Source organism: Anomaloglossus baeobatrachus, chromosome 1 (assembly GCF_048569485.1).
Source record: "Anomaloglossus baeobatrachus isolate aAnoBae1 chromosome 1, aAnoBae1.hap1, whole genome shotgun sequence".
Lineage (NCBI taxonomy): Eukaryota > Metazoa > Chordata > Amphibia > Anura > Aromobatidae > Anomaloglossus > Anomaloglossus baeobatrachus.
This window is the reverse complement of record NC_134353.1, coordinates 950140521-950157213: the sequence shown is the minus strand read 5'-3', so window position 1 is coordinate 950157213 and position 16693 is coordinate 950140521. Positions and strand designations below refer to the sequence as shown.

The 16693-nt window shown below is 47.0% G+C and overlaps 1 protein-coding gene across 1 annotated transcript in view; it reads left to right on the top strand.

The window, feature by feature from the left end:
• Nucleotides 1-16432, top strand: part of LOC142259334 (uncharacterized) — a 527893-nt gene extending 511461 nt beyond the window's left edge. Inside the window, exon 17 of the mRNA XM_075331821.1 lies at nt 15066-16432. Coding sequence (XP_075187936.1) covers nt 15066-16345 — 1280 coding nt within the window. The 3' untranslated portion in view covers nt 16346-16432. The remainder of the gene's footprint in view (nt 1-15065) is intronic.
• Nucleotides 16433-16693: the final 261 nt, after the last annotated feature.

Genomic DNA, 16693 nt, shown 5'->3' with positions numbered 1-16693 from the left:
GACCTGTGTGGAGCCGTTCCTTTGCAGCATTGTGATGTCCTCCTGTCTGTGGCCGCTGCTGTGTGTGGAGAGCGCGCACAGGGATGACGTCATCGCTGTGCTCACCGCTTTCTACACAGATCAGCTTGCCGACATACAGGAGGACATCACGATGCTGCAGGGATCAGTGTCCGGTGAGTATACTGTACTTATTCATTGCCCCCCGCGCTGATGATGATGCTCGGGGGGCAGTGAATATAGCCACACATGATCACTCCAGGCTGTAGTTGCCAGGGGTGATCACGTGGGCTGGCTCTTTACTATGCCCGCATCCTCCGCCCATCATCCCGCCCACCTGTCAGCGCCGGCTTCAGCGCTGAGAGATGATGGGCGGGAGGATGCATGCAAATGAAATGAGCAGGCCCAGGTGGTCACGGCAGGCGCTGCTATAGCCTGCTCGTGCCTCCGATGACCCGCTCCACTGCAGCACCCTCATTCCCCGCAGCCCTACATTCAGACTATAAGACGCACCCCCCCACTTTCCCCCAACATTTGGGGCATGAATGTTCTCAACCGGTTCCCAGGAGCGATGCTCGGGACCATAACCTTCCCAGTCCACTAAATATTATCACCTGACCTTGACCACTTTGGTCTTCAGAATGGCTTGAACTAAATATTCAGATGATGACGAAGTAGGCGACGAAGGCTCCTGTCTAGGACCAGTGGACAAACGCACGGGCTTAAGTAGCGACACATGGAAGGTGTTATGGATCCGGAGGTGGGCAGGCAGACGTAACCGGTACACTACAGGATTTATTTGTTTAATGACTTCTTCAAAAGGACCCAAATACCGTGGAGCAAATTTGGGTGACTCCACTCGGAGTTTTATATTCTTTGCAGACAGCTAAACATAGTCTCCCGGAGAGAAGATAGGAGCAGGGTGTCAGAATCTATCTGCTCCATGCCTCATGTGCTCCTTAGTAGCTGCGATGGCTGCCTTGGTGTCATCCCACATCTCCCTGGCAGAGGATGCCCAATCTGCAATCGCAGGCGAAGGAGAAGAGACGGGCATAGGTACTGGTACCCGGGGATGTTGCATGTTATTTAAGAGGAAGGGTGTTTGACCAGTATCCTCCGAGACAGAGTTGTTTAAGGCAAATTCTGCCCAGGGTAGAAGCACCGACCAATCATCATGATTAGCACTTACGAAGTGCCGTAAATAAGTTAGGAGAGATTGGTTTGTGCATTCCACTAAACCATTGGTCTCAGGATGGTAGGAAGATGAGATATTTAGCTCAAAATTTAGGAGCTGACACAAAGCCTTCCAAAACCTGGAGGCGAATTGAGGGCCTCGGTCACAAAACATCCTGTCGGGTAACCCATGTAATCGAAAGATGTGCTTGATGAACAACTTGGCCAAAAGGCGTGAAGATGGTATACAAGAGAGTGGAACCAGATGAACCATGCGGGAGAAATGGTCGGTCACAACCCAGATGACTTTGTGACCCTGGGATCAACCACAAAGTCCATTCCCATGACTTCCCATGGTCTATCTGGGACTTGCAATGTATAAAACAATCCAGCAGGTCGTTGACGGGAAAGTCGGTTCCTGGCACAAGGAATACGGGCATGGAGGTATTCCCTGACATCTCTCGACAGTGTTGACCACCAATACCATCTTTCGATTAGCTCCTGGGTACGCCGAACTCCAAAGTGGCCACCTACCTTAGATGTATGTGCCGAAGACAAGATGTCATTTTGTCTATCAGGCGGGACATACATCTTCCCAGGTGGAACCTGGTCTAAGGTCACTGTTGCGACAGCATGTATGGAGCAAGGAGGTAGAATGAACCGAGGTTCCTCATCCTCATCTTCTACCGTAAGACAAGACCTAGACAGAGCATCCACTCTAATATTTTTCTCACCCGAAAGAAAATGGAGAGAAAAATTAAACCAAGCAAAAAAAAGAGACCAACGAGCTTGTCTCGGGTTTAATCTCTGAGTGGTTTGCAAATAAACCAAATTTTTATGGTTCGTAAAAACCTGAAATGGGTGCTTAGCCCCTTCAAGAAGATAACTAACTTCATAGCTAAAAGCTTCCTGTCCCCTATTGTATAGTTCCTTTCAGCTGGAGAAAAGGTCTTGGAAAAGAAAAATCAAGGTCTTTTCCTACCATTGCTATCTTTCTGGTATAACACTGCTCCAGCTCCTACCGAAGAAGCATCCACCTCCATCAAAAACGGTTTCTCTTCACCTGGCCGATGTAAAATTGGGGAACTCACGATATGGTCCTTTATAGCTTTAAAGGCTTTTGTAGTCTCAGGTGACCAATTTTTTGGATTAGCTCCCTTTTTGGTAAGGAGCACCAAAGGAGCCACCAGGGTAGAGAAATGAGGTATAAATTGCCTATAATAATTCACAAAGCCAAGAAAGCGTTGAATAGCCTTCAACGACCTTGGCTCTGCCCAGCTTTTCACTGCCTCGGTTTTTGATGGCTCTGTGACGGGGTGTACAGCAGAGCAAGGAGAGACAACATGCCGAGGAACGATCCAACAGGTTTATTCACAAGAACACTGGAACAGCACACGATAAGTCCACGTAAAACAGATTCGGGGGCCCTTCCCGACAATCCTCGGACCGGATTACAAAGCAATCGTCCTTACAGTAGTCCAAAGAGTTCCACACAATCCCACGGGCCGCCACACAGGCCTAGCTCCGTCCGTGTCCACAGCCACACAGGCTGGAGCTCCTGCTCCCTTCAAGTTTCAGCTCACTCTGCCAGAATCTCCCAGGTAAGCAGAGTTTACACTAGTTGGACTCTAGGCCCACCTCCCCCTACTCCCAGGGATGGAAGTGCCTCAAGAGGATATAACCTTGCATTTTAGGGGGTGATTACCTACAACAATAGAAATGTACACAGAAGTAGTTCAAATAAGACAATGAACCCAGCTTGAAATAGGAATCTGTACAGCAAGATACACCTCCCCCATAGCCCACCATCACAACCTGTCCCCCCTTTTTAATAAGTGAGTATGCCACGAGGTCTACACAGACCTCTGGCCATCTCACTTACGTCCATGTTGCTCAGCTGTGAATAGTCTATGGTTCTTCTGGCTGGGACAGTCCATCAGCATTCTGGTGTTGGCTTCCACACTTGTATTGGATGGAAAAGGTGTAGGTAATCCCCTGTAGAGCGATAGGGTTGGAAGGACAAGGTTCCTTTTGTGTATTCCCTCACTCAAACTCTGCTTTCTGCACCCACAAATCGGCATTGTATATCTCCCACATCATTGCCTAGGAGAATGTCTGCAGGCAGACCACCCATCACCCCAACCACACATCGCCTGACCCCAAAACCAAAGTTCAGATCCACAGTGGCTGTGGGAATAGTCCTCCATTGTCCACCAGCCAGTTCAATAACAATCCCAGGTCCTCTATGGATTGCCTCAGGCCGAACCACTCGGGGATCAGCCAGTGTGAGGAAAGCACCCGAGTCACAAAATCCAACAAGTCTCTGTCCATCCAGCACAACCTCCTGCAAGTGCTTACCTCGATGAGCAGAAGTCGTCATAACTGCGGGTCGCACCCCGTAAACTCCTGGTGGTGCAACATGGGGGGCTGAGTCACTAGGCCAGTCCTCACATAACGGTGCCACATCTTCCTCCATGGCACTGGGCTGTAAATAATTAACAATCCGATTGGGTGCAGGATCAGTCCTCATTTGAACAGCTGGGCAGGAGACTTGCCGATGCCCTGGCTGTCCACATTGATAGCATCTGAGCTGAGTCTCCCTCCATCCAAGGCGTCCTCTTGGGTAAGGGGTAGGGGAACTTGGAGGCCGGCTCCCACCTGAAGGTGCTGTAGGGGTTTGAGGATGATTCCTCCATGGCCTGGCTGGGCATGAGGCCTGCAAATGCCCGGGATGCCTACAAACATAACACCTGCGCTCTGTTACTTCCTCTCCCCGGCATATTCCAGAAAGTGCAGTAGAAGCAACTGGAGGCACATTAACACGGGTATCAACATGTGGTGGCTTAGAGGAACGGGGAACAATGGGGACAGAATAACTGGGGGCATCCGGTGTTGTGGAGCTATTAGGCGTCTCTCCATCCTCCAACAGAACCCTCCACTGAGGCTTGATGGTGAGAGCCTCATCAGCTAGAGCTGCAGCTTCCTCCACAGTGGCTGGTCTCCTTTCACGCACCCATTCCCGGATCTCAGCGGGGCACTTGAAGTAAAACTGCTCTTTTAGGAGGACCTGGAGGACGGTCTCCAAGGTTAAGGCCTCCTCTGCCTCCAACCAACGATGCCACAGATGTTTGAGTTTGTGGGCATACATCTTGAAGGACACTTCCTCATCACATGCTAGAGTACGGAACTGAGTCCTGTAAGTGTCTGGCGTTACAGCATAATGTTCTAGAATAGTCTGTTTAATATCCGCATACTCACAGTTCCACCGAGGGTCCATAGCTCTATAGGCTGCAGCAGCTCCACCCTCTAAGAGCCCAACCAGATGCCGGACGCGCTCCCTTTCTGGGACTTCCATTAATCGACACTGATGCTCAAAGTCCTGGAAGAAGCCCTCAATGTCACCAGCAGCCTCATTAAACTGCTTGAAGTCTTTGCGGGACACCCTGGGAAGTTCCCTCATGGTGGGTGCTGGGGTTACAGTCTGTCTGGAACCTCTCGCGGCTTCCACAGCGAGCTGCTTATCCAGCAATGCCATCTCCTCCATTCTGCGCTCCTTCTCTTCAGCTCCACGCATGGCCTCCCTCTTATCTTCTATGGTGGCCTCATCTCCAAGCAGTGCCATCTTTTCCTTGTACCACACAACCCATTGACTTTTTTGGGTATTCACCTCCGGCTCCCGTCTTTGCTCCCCTTGCTGTGGAAATTGTTCCTCGGTGCCATCTTGCAGGCAAGCGTGTTCCAATGCCTCAAGTAGTTGCTCCTTAGAGAGTCCTTTGTAGCCGACACCTAATTCACGGGCCTTTGTTTGTAGACTCGCCACAGTCCAGTTCCTGTATCCTGAGGTTCTGGTTTCAGACGTCGATTGGCTGTTGTCCTCCATTTCTTCTGCTCTGATCCCACCGCTGCCAACCAGTTTGTGACGGGGTGTACAGCAGAGCAAGGAGAGACAACAGGCCGAGGAACGATCCAACAGGTTTATTCACAAGAACACTGGAACAGCACACGATAAGTCCACGTAAAACAGATTCGGGGGCCCTTCCCGACAATCCTCGGACCGGATTACAAAGCAATCGTCCTTACAGTAGTCCAAAGAGTTCCACACAATCCCACGGGCCGCCACACAGGCCTAGCTCCGTCCGTGTCCACAGCCACACAGGCTGGAGCTCCTGCTCCCTTCAAGTTTCAGCTCACTCTGCCAGAATCTCCCAGGTAAGCAGAGTTTACACTAGTTGGACTCTAGGCCCACCTCCCCCTACTCCCAGGGATGGAAGTGCCTCAAGAGGATATAACCTTGCATTTTAGGGGGTGATTACCTACAACAATAGAAATGTACACAGAAGTAGTTCAAATAAGACAATGAACCCAGCTTGAAATAGGAATCTGTACAGCAAGATACACCTCCCCCATAGCCCACCATCACAGGCTCCATGGCTAGACCTTTTATGAGAAACTATATACCCTAAGAAGGGAAGGGACGGTTGATCGAAGATACATTTTTCTAATTTGGCATAAAGTGAGTGAGCTCGCAAGCAGGTCAGGAGTCGTGCCACATCCTGGCGGTGTGTTTCCAGATCTGGGAAATAAATTAGGATGTCGTCTATGTAAACGATGACTGATATAAACAGCAGATCGCGAAACACATCATTCCCGAAATCTTGGAATACTGCGGGGGCATTACACAATCCGAAAGGCATGGCGAGGTACTCATAATGGCCATCATGAGTATTAAATGATGTTTTCCACTCGGCACCCTCTGAGATTCGTACTAAATTATATGCCCCCCCGCAGGTCCAGTTTTGTGAATATACGAGCTCCCTTAAGCGATCAAATAACTCAGAGATTAAAGGCAAGGGATACTTGTTTTTTATGGTTATGGCATTGAGTCCCCGATAATCAATGCACGGACGCAAGTCCCCCTCCTTTTTTCTCACAAAAAAGAATCCTGCTCCAGCAGGCGACACAGACTTTCTAATAAATCCCTTCTTTAGACTCTCCTTAATGTAAGCTGACATGGCCTCAGTCTCCGGAATGGAAAGAGGATACACCCTACCCTGAGGTGGTTCTGTGACGCCCTGGGCAAGCCAGGTAGTCCCAGATAGAGCCCCGTACTACACCAGTCCCCTAACAAGGTGTCAGCAGCCAACCATTAAACCCTAGTTACCACCCTCCTAGCTTGATGTACACACCAGGGTGCTTAGCCAGGTGGTTGGACACGCTCACCAAGGAGTTCGGATAGCCTGAGGCGGGGAAAAACAGAATCAGTCCAGTCTAGGAGTGCGTCGAGTAGAGTCAAGTGGAGGCAGGCCTGTGTGTCAGGTCTGCAACTAACAGGTGCCAGGGTAGGAGCCCGGGCACCTTTGGCTAGGAGGCATACGGAGGCCTCTGTCTACAGGAGCCAGGAAGATGGCTCGGTGGAACCGTGGTGGACCGGGACAGGGTAGAGGCCCGGGGAACCGACTCGGAAACCGGAGCACAAAGGGAGGGTACTCAGGCCCTGAAGCTAGTTCCAGAAGCTACTGGGGACTAGCTAATTAACTGATTGCGGCCAGGACTATAGGTTCTGTCCCACCCAAAGTCCCGACTGAAGACAATAGCCCAACGAGGGGGATAGAAAGCCACCGACACGGCAGAGATCCCACGGGCCAGCGTCTGCGGGCTTAGGGCTCTTCCGACAACCACAAGCCGGGGAACGGACTCCTGATGTTGCAGGTGCAGGTAGTCCACCATCACAAACAGCTGCAGGAGAAAGATAGAGACCACCAACCGGGTGGGGGACCAGACTGCAGCTGGCTGCGAGCACCGACCACCATCACCTTGATTTACCAGAGACTTGTGTGTTTACTAATCGTGAGTACATCAGTACCCTCCAGCCGCCCATCTCCCTGCTCCAGCTCCCCAACGGGTCCCGGGGCCACCATCCCTACCCACGGAGGGGTTAAAAACTTGCTGCGCAACATCTCCCCCGGGTGCCCCGTAATCGCAGCGGTGGTGTCCACCTTCACCACAACCCGTGGGTGGCGTCACGAACTTAAATACGGCTCCCGCCGTACACCTACGTCCCCAAACCGCCAGCCTCTTTTTGGTCGGAGTGACCGCAGGACCGGAGACCCTGGAGCCACCCACTTAAGGTCCGGACCCGAGAGGCTCGGTAGCTGCCGAGCACGGGGCGGCACAGTTCTGTCCCTGGTATGAGATCTATAGCACAATCGTATGGACGATGGTAACTCAGAGAGCAAAGAAGGGTTACCAGAAAAAATAGTCTCTATTGTACGAATCAGGCAACTTTCTTGGCACGTGGAACCCAAAGCAAACACTTTCCCAGAAGCCCAATTTATGTGTGGGGAATGGAGTTTAAGCCATGGTAGTCCCAAAAAAATGGCGTCTACCCCTTCTCGTAATACCAAAAACTAAATGACCTCCTGATGGTTATGAGGCATAAGGGGTACGGTTCTATGGGTTACCATCCCGGGTAGCAGTGAACCATTCACCACACGTATGGAAATAGATTTGAGGAGTAGTAGTAAAGGAATAGCATGTTGACGAGCAAAATGGGAGGATAGAAAACTCCCATCTGCCCCAGAGTCCACACATGCCACAACCTCTATCTTACAGGTGTCAAAAGAAAGAGAGCCTGTGAGGGTCAATTTAGAGGTAGAAGTAGGCACATCTAGTGACACCCCCCCCCCCCCCCCAGGTCACTGGATGGAAGCGTTCCCAGACGGGAAGGACACCTGTTAACGTAGTGTCCAGACTGGCAACAGGCAAAACAGATAGGTGGAAGAGCCTATCGATGAACTCTGACACCCATCCGAGCTATCTCAGTAGGAGTAATAGAAGACTCAGATGACTGAGGAGCTATGGGAGTCGAAAAAGAAGGAGCCAGTCGCACCTTAGGACGTGCCTGAGCGACTTCTAACTTTCGCTCAGAACGTCTGACGTGAATTCTAATAGCTATGGTTATTAAGGACTCTAGAGTAGTGGGAATTTCCCTTGTGGATAGGGCATCTTTAATGAACCCAGCTAATCCTTTCCCAAAAATTAACTACAAGAACCCTGTCAGGCCAATCCAGTTCAGCAGCCAGAGTCCTGAACTTAATAGTCTATAGGCTGGCACTAGAGGACCCCTGAGAGAGTTCCAGTAATTGTTGGGCTGAATTATGCGTGACTTGAGGACCCATGAATACTGATTTTAAGGCCTCAATAAATGATTCTGCAGTGGCAACTACTACATCCTCTCTCTCCCATAAAGGAGTAGCCCAGTCTAAAGCTCTTCCTTCCAATAGGGAAAGAATAAATTCCACTTTGGTCTCCTCAGTGGGATAGTCTTTTTCAAGCAGCACTAAATGGTTGCGACATTGGTTAATGAAACCACGGCACGTTTTACTCTCCCCTGAGAACTTATGGGGAAGAGCCAACTTCGGTCGTGCCTGAGCGAGCTGTACTGCAGGAGTAACCAATGCTGCTGCTTGATGGGCTGCACGCGCAGCTACTGTTTCAAGGTCAGCAGTTGAAATGCCTTCCTCCACAGTTTTAAGTCTGGTCTCCAACTGCTGGATATACCGATGTAATTGCTGAATATCAGACATTTCAGCCAGACCCTTGGCGCACTCGTACTGTCACGGATGGACCTATTGATATGGTAAAAGATGAGAGTAAACCTATATCAGTGGTCGGGGTCCACCGTGCAGTGGTGGTAAACTGCAGCTGATAGTATAAGGCTCTACTGATATTCAACAAAGCCCCGGGTAATAATATACGCCTGTGTTACAGGTCACACAGGTGTTAACGCAGGTATAATAAGTACTCAGAACCTGCGTGTACAGTCTCTGTGTTCAAACACTAACCTCTGATTGTCACACCTGGTCAGCGTAAGGGTAATTATACAAACACTATTTGCCCAAAGGGCAACAAGAGGTACCCTAACTAAAGACTTAATCAAATAAACTTTATTAAATTATATAAATGGACAAAGATTAAAATTGGCAGGTGGGAGGCCAATTCCGTATTAGATGAGTGCGGTCGCGGACCGATTCTGCTCTGGATAATTCCTAACGTAGTATGGCTGGTTATCACCTACACTGCCTGTTAATAGCCTCCCCGACATGTTTCGCCATGACTGGCTTCATCAGGGGGCTGAGGCTGTAGAACACTGAAAACCGGTTTCATCTCCTTTTAAAACCTCTGACGGTGACCTCACCATAGGGCTACCAATAGTGGTGGACTCCAGTGGCCAAATCAGATTCAGGATAACTTCCATTCACACTTCAGTTGGATGTAATCGAACACTGTTATGTGTTCTACGTTATGATTTGGCAATATATCAGTCACTCATAAGTAACCACCTATCAAGATGACCGATATAACTCCAGGCATTTCCACAGTTTAGTATGACTTTAAGTCCCCCTCTGTAATAGGGTTGTTAATCAGTCAATCAATAAAGTCCACCAATGAATAGCTTCCCAGCAGGTACACCTGCCGCCTATCAAAACAAAACATCCGGGATCTAAGTTTGATCATGTGATATTCATCTCGTTCACAATGAACTATGGGTAATCTCACAGATGTAAACTGAGCATGCTCATGGACTTAGGAAAACCAATACAAAGGACGAAATAACGCATGCTCATGAACTTAGAAAATATCTCACGAATGTAAACTGAGCATACTCATGGACTTATAAAATATCAGATACAAAAAGCCAGACAGCGCATACTTATAGACTTAAAAAATATATCAAATACAGAGAGTGCACAGTGCATGCTCAAGAACTGGAAAAATATCAAATAAAAGAGCGAGTAGCGCATGCTCACGCACTTAGTCTCCAATAAAAAAGGAGGGAGGGAAAATTCCCTCATGTAGCACGTGCTCATGGAGACAAGCTTCCATTACACATGCTCATGGACTTAGGAACAAACTAACATGGCCATTATTTGCTCAGACACTAAATATACACTGTGTTCCAAATTATTATGCAAAAAATATTTTTCATATTTTCCTAATTTAACTTTATGAATTGCAGTCATTGTTATTTTCCGGTCATCTACTATTCGAGTATAATTAAAATGTTTTTGATCAAACTGCCTATGAAAAAAGTAAATTTTTAAAAATAATAAACACTCAAAATGAACTCAAAATGCATGTTCCAAATTATTATGCACAGCAGAGTTTTCAACCTTTTTATTTTTATTTTGAAAAACAAAATGGTCAATTGTGAAATTTTAAGCATTATCAGCTTATTACAAAAAGGAAATCAAACAGTTTTCAAGTCAAAACTTAATTCTAGGTGATGTTACATTTGTACATAGGACCCCTTGTTCGAAAGAAGCTTCTGAACTCTCGTCCATTGAATTTGTCAGTTTTTGGATGGTTTGTGCTTCAATTGTTTTGCATGTGGACAGAATACCCTCCCAGAGCTGTTGCTTAGATGTGAACTGCCTCCCACCATCATACGTAGACACTCCTTTTGATGATGCTCCAGAGGTTCTCAATGGGGTTGAGGTCAGGGGAAGATGGTGGCCACACCATAAGTTTGTCCTCTTATGCCCAAAGCAGCCAGAGATGCAGATGTGTTATTTGCAGCATGAGACGGTGCATTATCATGCATGAAAATGATCTTGCTGCGGAATGCACGGTTCTTCCTCCTCAACCATGGCAGGAAGTGCTGTTTTAGAAACTCCACATAGATTATGGAGTTCCTCTTTACCCCTTCAGGGATCCTAAAGGGGCCGACAATCTCTCTCCCCATGATTCCATCCAAAAACATTACTCCACCTCCTCCTTGTTGGCGCCTTAGCCTTGTTTTCATGGGGTGTCCATCAACCAGCCATCCTCCACTCCATCCATCTGGACCATCGAGTGTTGCACGGCACTCATCGGTGAACAAAACAGTTTGGAAGTCAGTCTTCATGTATCGTTTGGCCTACTGGAGCAGTTTCTGCTTGTGTGCAGTGGATAGAGGTGGTCGACAGGATGGCTTACGCACAGCTGCAAACCTCTGAAGGACCCTGCATCTTGTTGTTCGGGGGACGTTGGAGGCACCAGCATCTTCAAAAACCTGTCTGCTGCTATGACAAGGCATTTTAGCAGCTGCTCTTTTAACCTGACGCAATTGCCTGTTGGAAAGAGTCCTCAATTTTTCCTTATCAGCACGCACACGTGTGTGCTGTGAATCAGCTAGATGCTTCTTCATTGTGCGATGATCATGATGAAGTGTCTTGGCAATGTTGATTGTAGTCATGCCTTGACCTAAAAATTCTACAATTTGTTGCTTCCCAGCAGCCGACACATCCTTTTTCTTTCCCATTTTGGCAAAAAAATGTAGGCTGCTTAAAAATGTGGAACATCCTTCTTAAGTAGTCTTGCCTTTATTTGGACACACCTGCCAAATTAATTTGCACAGGTATCTGCAATTGCTTTCAGTGATATAAAGAGCCCTGGCACACATCACCATCAATGAGTTTAAATGACAAAAAAAAAAATTCTAACCTTATCACTCCTAAACTCTTTTTGCATAATAATTTGGAACACAGTGTAGATATAGAATTATTATATATGCCCACAAGTTTAAAGTGATCTATCATCAATTTACTTTGACCACTATGAGCACACCAATGATTCATATAATTTGGGCGATCAGTTATCACCTTCAAATCTATACTGGGTCCGAAAGGATAATCAGGGAAGTCGGTTACATAATTATTAGTCCAATACGTTAGACACTATATAAACGGTTCTATGTCACAAAAAGGCTGAATAGGTAAAACCATCATTTAAGCCCACAGGGGATCACGAATTCAATCTGTAGATCTATTTGGATTCTTCTTGTAGCAGCAACCTATCCAGGTTGCCTTTCCTTGGGCCCAGGAAAATTTTTCTAATGCCCCAAAAGTGTAGATCCAAAGGGGTATCCGCATGTATAGTTCTCATATGTATAGAGAGGGGCGTATCAGCCTTGGTATTAATACTACTGATATGTTTGGAAATTCTTCTATGGAACTCCTGTATTGTCTTCCCCACGTAAAGTTTGGGACAGGGGCAAGATGCAATATATACTACCCCTTTAGTCTTACAATCAATATTGTCCCTTATTGTATATCTCCTGTTATCCGCTGGATTTACAAATTCGCGTATTCTGGTTAAATACTTACAAAAGGAGCATGTGGAACACTGGTATGAACCCTGTCTAGTTCCTAAATGATCCGTACATTGATGCTGTGTGAAGTGACTAGAAACGAGGGTATCTCTCAGATTTTTCCCTCTCCTATACGTAATATTAGGATATTCACCAATTCTATCCTTAAGGTCACTATCCGCTTGCAGCAAAGGCCAATAACGTCGTAGAACCCTTGATACCCCATTACTCTGTGCGTCAAAGGTACCAATAATCCTGATCAAATCGGAGTTTTGTCTACATGCAGTATCTCCCAGGAGACTGTCACAACACGTAGATCTTCCCCGGTGATAAGCACGATATAACACCTTCTTGGGGTAAGCTCTTGCAGAGAATCTATTATAGAGGTTACTACACTCTTTTTCAAAAAGCTGCTCATTCGAGCAGTTCCTCCGAGCCCGGAGATACTGACCCACTGGGATGCCAGCCTTCAAAGGTGTTGGGTGCCAACTATCCCAGTAATATACGCCTGTGTTACAGGTGTTAACGCAGGTATAATAAGTACTCAGAACCTGCGGGTACAGTCTGTGTTCTAGGCCACACAGAAGCTGTAGCATAATATAGCGGGACCCTGCTAACTCACAGGACCCGACGCGGGTAATATATAAAGGACAAGACCCTGTTAACTCACAAGACCAGATATGGCGCAATGCTCTCCTGTGACTTCACAGAAGTTAATATATGTTACATACACAGTATGGATAGGCCTGCAGAACACTACCCGTATTCTGCTAGTATATGCTCTTGGGTATATGCAGGAGTGAGCGTGTAGGGTACTGCTCCTATATCGGGATGTATTAGGGTGTAGCCGGTTAACCACCGGTCCCTTAGCCACACAACCCCGATATCTATGGAACCCTGCTTAAACGGCTTCTGACCCTAACTCGGTCTAGATGTGACTGCAACGCCTCACCCTAACCTGCCTTCTGACCCTCAATCAGTCCGGTTGGACCTCGCCGCGTATCCCTACCTAAGATAGCTGTGTGTTGCTGAAGCTCCATGTGGGCGTCAGGGCTTTTTTCACCTCTGTACCGCCCACAAGATGGAGGACGTGTAGCCAGCCCCTTTAGCCAATGAGAGCCTTACACATAACTTGATGATGTCACGGTGGCCAATAAGAACGTGCCACATCACTGATAATGTCACCGGCCAATAGGAATGTGCCACATCACCAATGATGTCACTGTGCCAATAGGAACGTGCCACATTACTGACATGCTCAGATAGCGTCAAAAGACCCATAGGAATCCCGCACATGCTCAATAGGCTCTTTTTGACACTTAGGGGGGCTTTACACGCTGCGACATCGCTACCGGTATATCGTCGGGGTCACGTCGTTAGTGACGCACATCCGGTGGCGACATCGCAGCGTGTGACACCAAGGAGCGACGATCAACGATCGCAAAATCGTTCAAAAACAGTGATCGTTGACACGTCGCTCCTTTCCTTAATATCGCTGCTGCCACAGGTACGATGTTGTTCGTCGTTCCTGCGGCATCACACATCGCTATGTGTGACGCCGCAGGAACGACGAACATCTTATCTGCGTCCACCGGCAATGCGGAAGGAAGGAGGTGAGCGGGATGTTACGTCCCGCTCATCTCCGCCCCTCCGCTTCTATTGGCCAGCCGCTTAGTGACGCCGCAGTGACATCCCTAAGACGCCGAACGCACCTCCTCCTTGAGGGAGGGATTGTTCGGCGGTCACAGCGACGTCGCTGACAAGGTATGTGCGTGTGAAGCTGCCGTAGCGATAATGTTCGCTACGGCAGCGAGCACCAAATGTCGCACGAGCAACGGGGGTGGTGCGATCGCGCTCGACATCGCTAGCAATTGCTAGCAATGTCGCAGCGTGTAAAGCGCCCTTTAGTGTCAGAATTCCAAAAAGTCCTGGTCACCATCTGTGGCTCAGATCGGGCCGAGCGACCTGGAGCTGTTCCTCCCTGTACCAGAGAAGACAAACGAGGAGCCCCCGTACCCCGATTTGTGACAGTGGCTCTTTAGTAAATTAAAGCTGGTGTAGTCATCAGGCGCCGGCAGCGCGAGGGAAATAATGCGGGTCTCATGCTGTACAATTGAGTGCACGTAAATGATACAGGCCTTGATATTGTCCTGTTGGGACTTCAAGATGAGATCGAGCACACCCTGCTCCTACTGAGTGGGGATCAGGTCACAGTACGGCTACAATGTTCCTCCTTGGTGGTCATGCCATTAATTTGATAGTCCTGCATTGCAGGTGCAGTTCGCTGGGATTGCGGCTGGAGCTTTAATTGTGCACTGTCATGTACATTGGTTTTCATGCTTTATGAGAGTTAAATAATTGTTACACTATATGGCGGTGACCGACCTCCATCCATCACAGGGTTCTTTGTTTAAAGACTGGTTTAGTTTTTTCCTTGGGACTGGGGTTCAGGGATGGTTATTTGTCCGGTCTTAGCAGTCACTTAGGTTTATGGCATCATAAAGTATAATTTCTTTTATCACCTTATATAAGGCAGCCATGGACACTGTGCTTGTGGTACCAGGTATGACAGTCTGGATATAATCAATATTAACTAATTTGTATGTGGTTTCTTTTTGGAATTGTGGAAGAGCCATCTTGATAAGACAATCACTACCTGAGCAGCACAACGATACTGCAGTCAGGGGCCTGAGTTTATCAGTGAAAACCTAGTTTAAGGTTATAGTGTTAAAAATGTACAAAATCTGTTTTATTTTTTTTACAGAATATTGTGGCATTATAAAGAATAAATCTGAAGAGCAAGTCATTATTAAAGATAAACCCTCAGCACTTCACACCCAAGGTCCGTCATCTGATGCTTCAAGACAATCTCCTGATTCACCACAGAATGTTCAGCAAAATAAAAACCACACGAGGGGGGATCAACAACAACAAAGAGCTCACACAGGGGAAAAGCCATATTCATGTTCAGAATGTGGGAAATGTTTTATGCTGAAATCACAACTTGTTAGACATCTAAAAACTCACATGGGGGAGAAGCCATTTTCATGTTCAGAATGTGGGAAAGGCTTTATTTGGAAATCACACCTTGATTTGCATATAAAAACTCACACGGGGGAGAAGCCATTTTCATGTTCAGAATGTGGGAAAGGCTTTATTTGGAAATCACACCTTGATGTGCATATAAAAACTCACACGGGGGAGAAGCCATTTTCATGTTCTGAATGTGGGAAAGGTTTTATTTGGAAATCACACCTTAATGTGCATATAAAAACTCACACAGGGGAGAAGCCATTTTCATGTTCAGAATGTGGGAGATGTTTTATGCTGAAAAAACAGCTTGTTGGACACCTAAAAACTCACACAGGGGAGAAGCCATTCTCTTGTTCCAAATGTGGGAAATGTTTTATTTGGAAAGTAGACCTAAATAGGCATATAAAAACTCACACAGGGGTGAAGCCATATTCATGTTCAGAATGTGGGAAATGTTTTATTCGGAAATCACATCTTGATGCGCATATAAAAACTCACACGGGGGAGAAGCCATTCTCTTGTTCTGAATGTGTGAAATGTTTTATTCGAAAAGTAGACCTAGATAGGCATATAAAAACTCACTCAGGGGTGAAGCCATTTTCATGTTCAGAATGTGGGAAAGGTTTTATTCAGAAATTACAGCTTGATAAGCATATAAAAACTCACACGGGGGAGAAGCCATTTTCATGTTCTGAATGTGGGAAAGGTTTTATTTGGAAATCGCATCTTGATGTGCATATAAAAACTCACACGGGGGAGAAGCCATTTTCATGTTCAGAATGTGGGAAAGGTTTTATTTGGAAATCAGTACTTGATGAGCATATAAAAACTCACACAGGGGAGAAGCCATTTTCATGTTCAGAATGTGGGAAATGTTTTATTTGGAAATCAAATCTTGTTAAACATATAAAAACTCACAAGGGCAAGAAGCCATTTTCTTGTTCACAATGTGGGAAATGCTTTGCTCACAAATCCGCTTTTGTTAGACACATGAGAATTCACACAAGGTAGAAGACATTTTTATGTATATAATGTGGGAAATGTAATAGGAGTAAATTGACTCTTATAATAAACGCTTACTGAACATCTAAGAACTCACACAGGGGAGAAGCCATATTTATGTTCAGAATTTACTGACTCCTGTCATGATGACCAGAGCCGAACGCTACTGGTTAAGGGGAAAGTTGCTGCACAGCCCTACACCTTTGCCATCATACATCTGCCAAATACAGGCCAGATTTCAGCATTAACACTCTTTTTGGAACGTGTGGACGAATTTGCAGAGGGGACCCTGGTGCTGGGGGAGACTTGAATATGGCCCTCAAGACATTAATGGATACCTCAACTGGCCATTCAGCC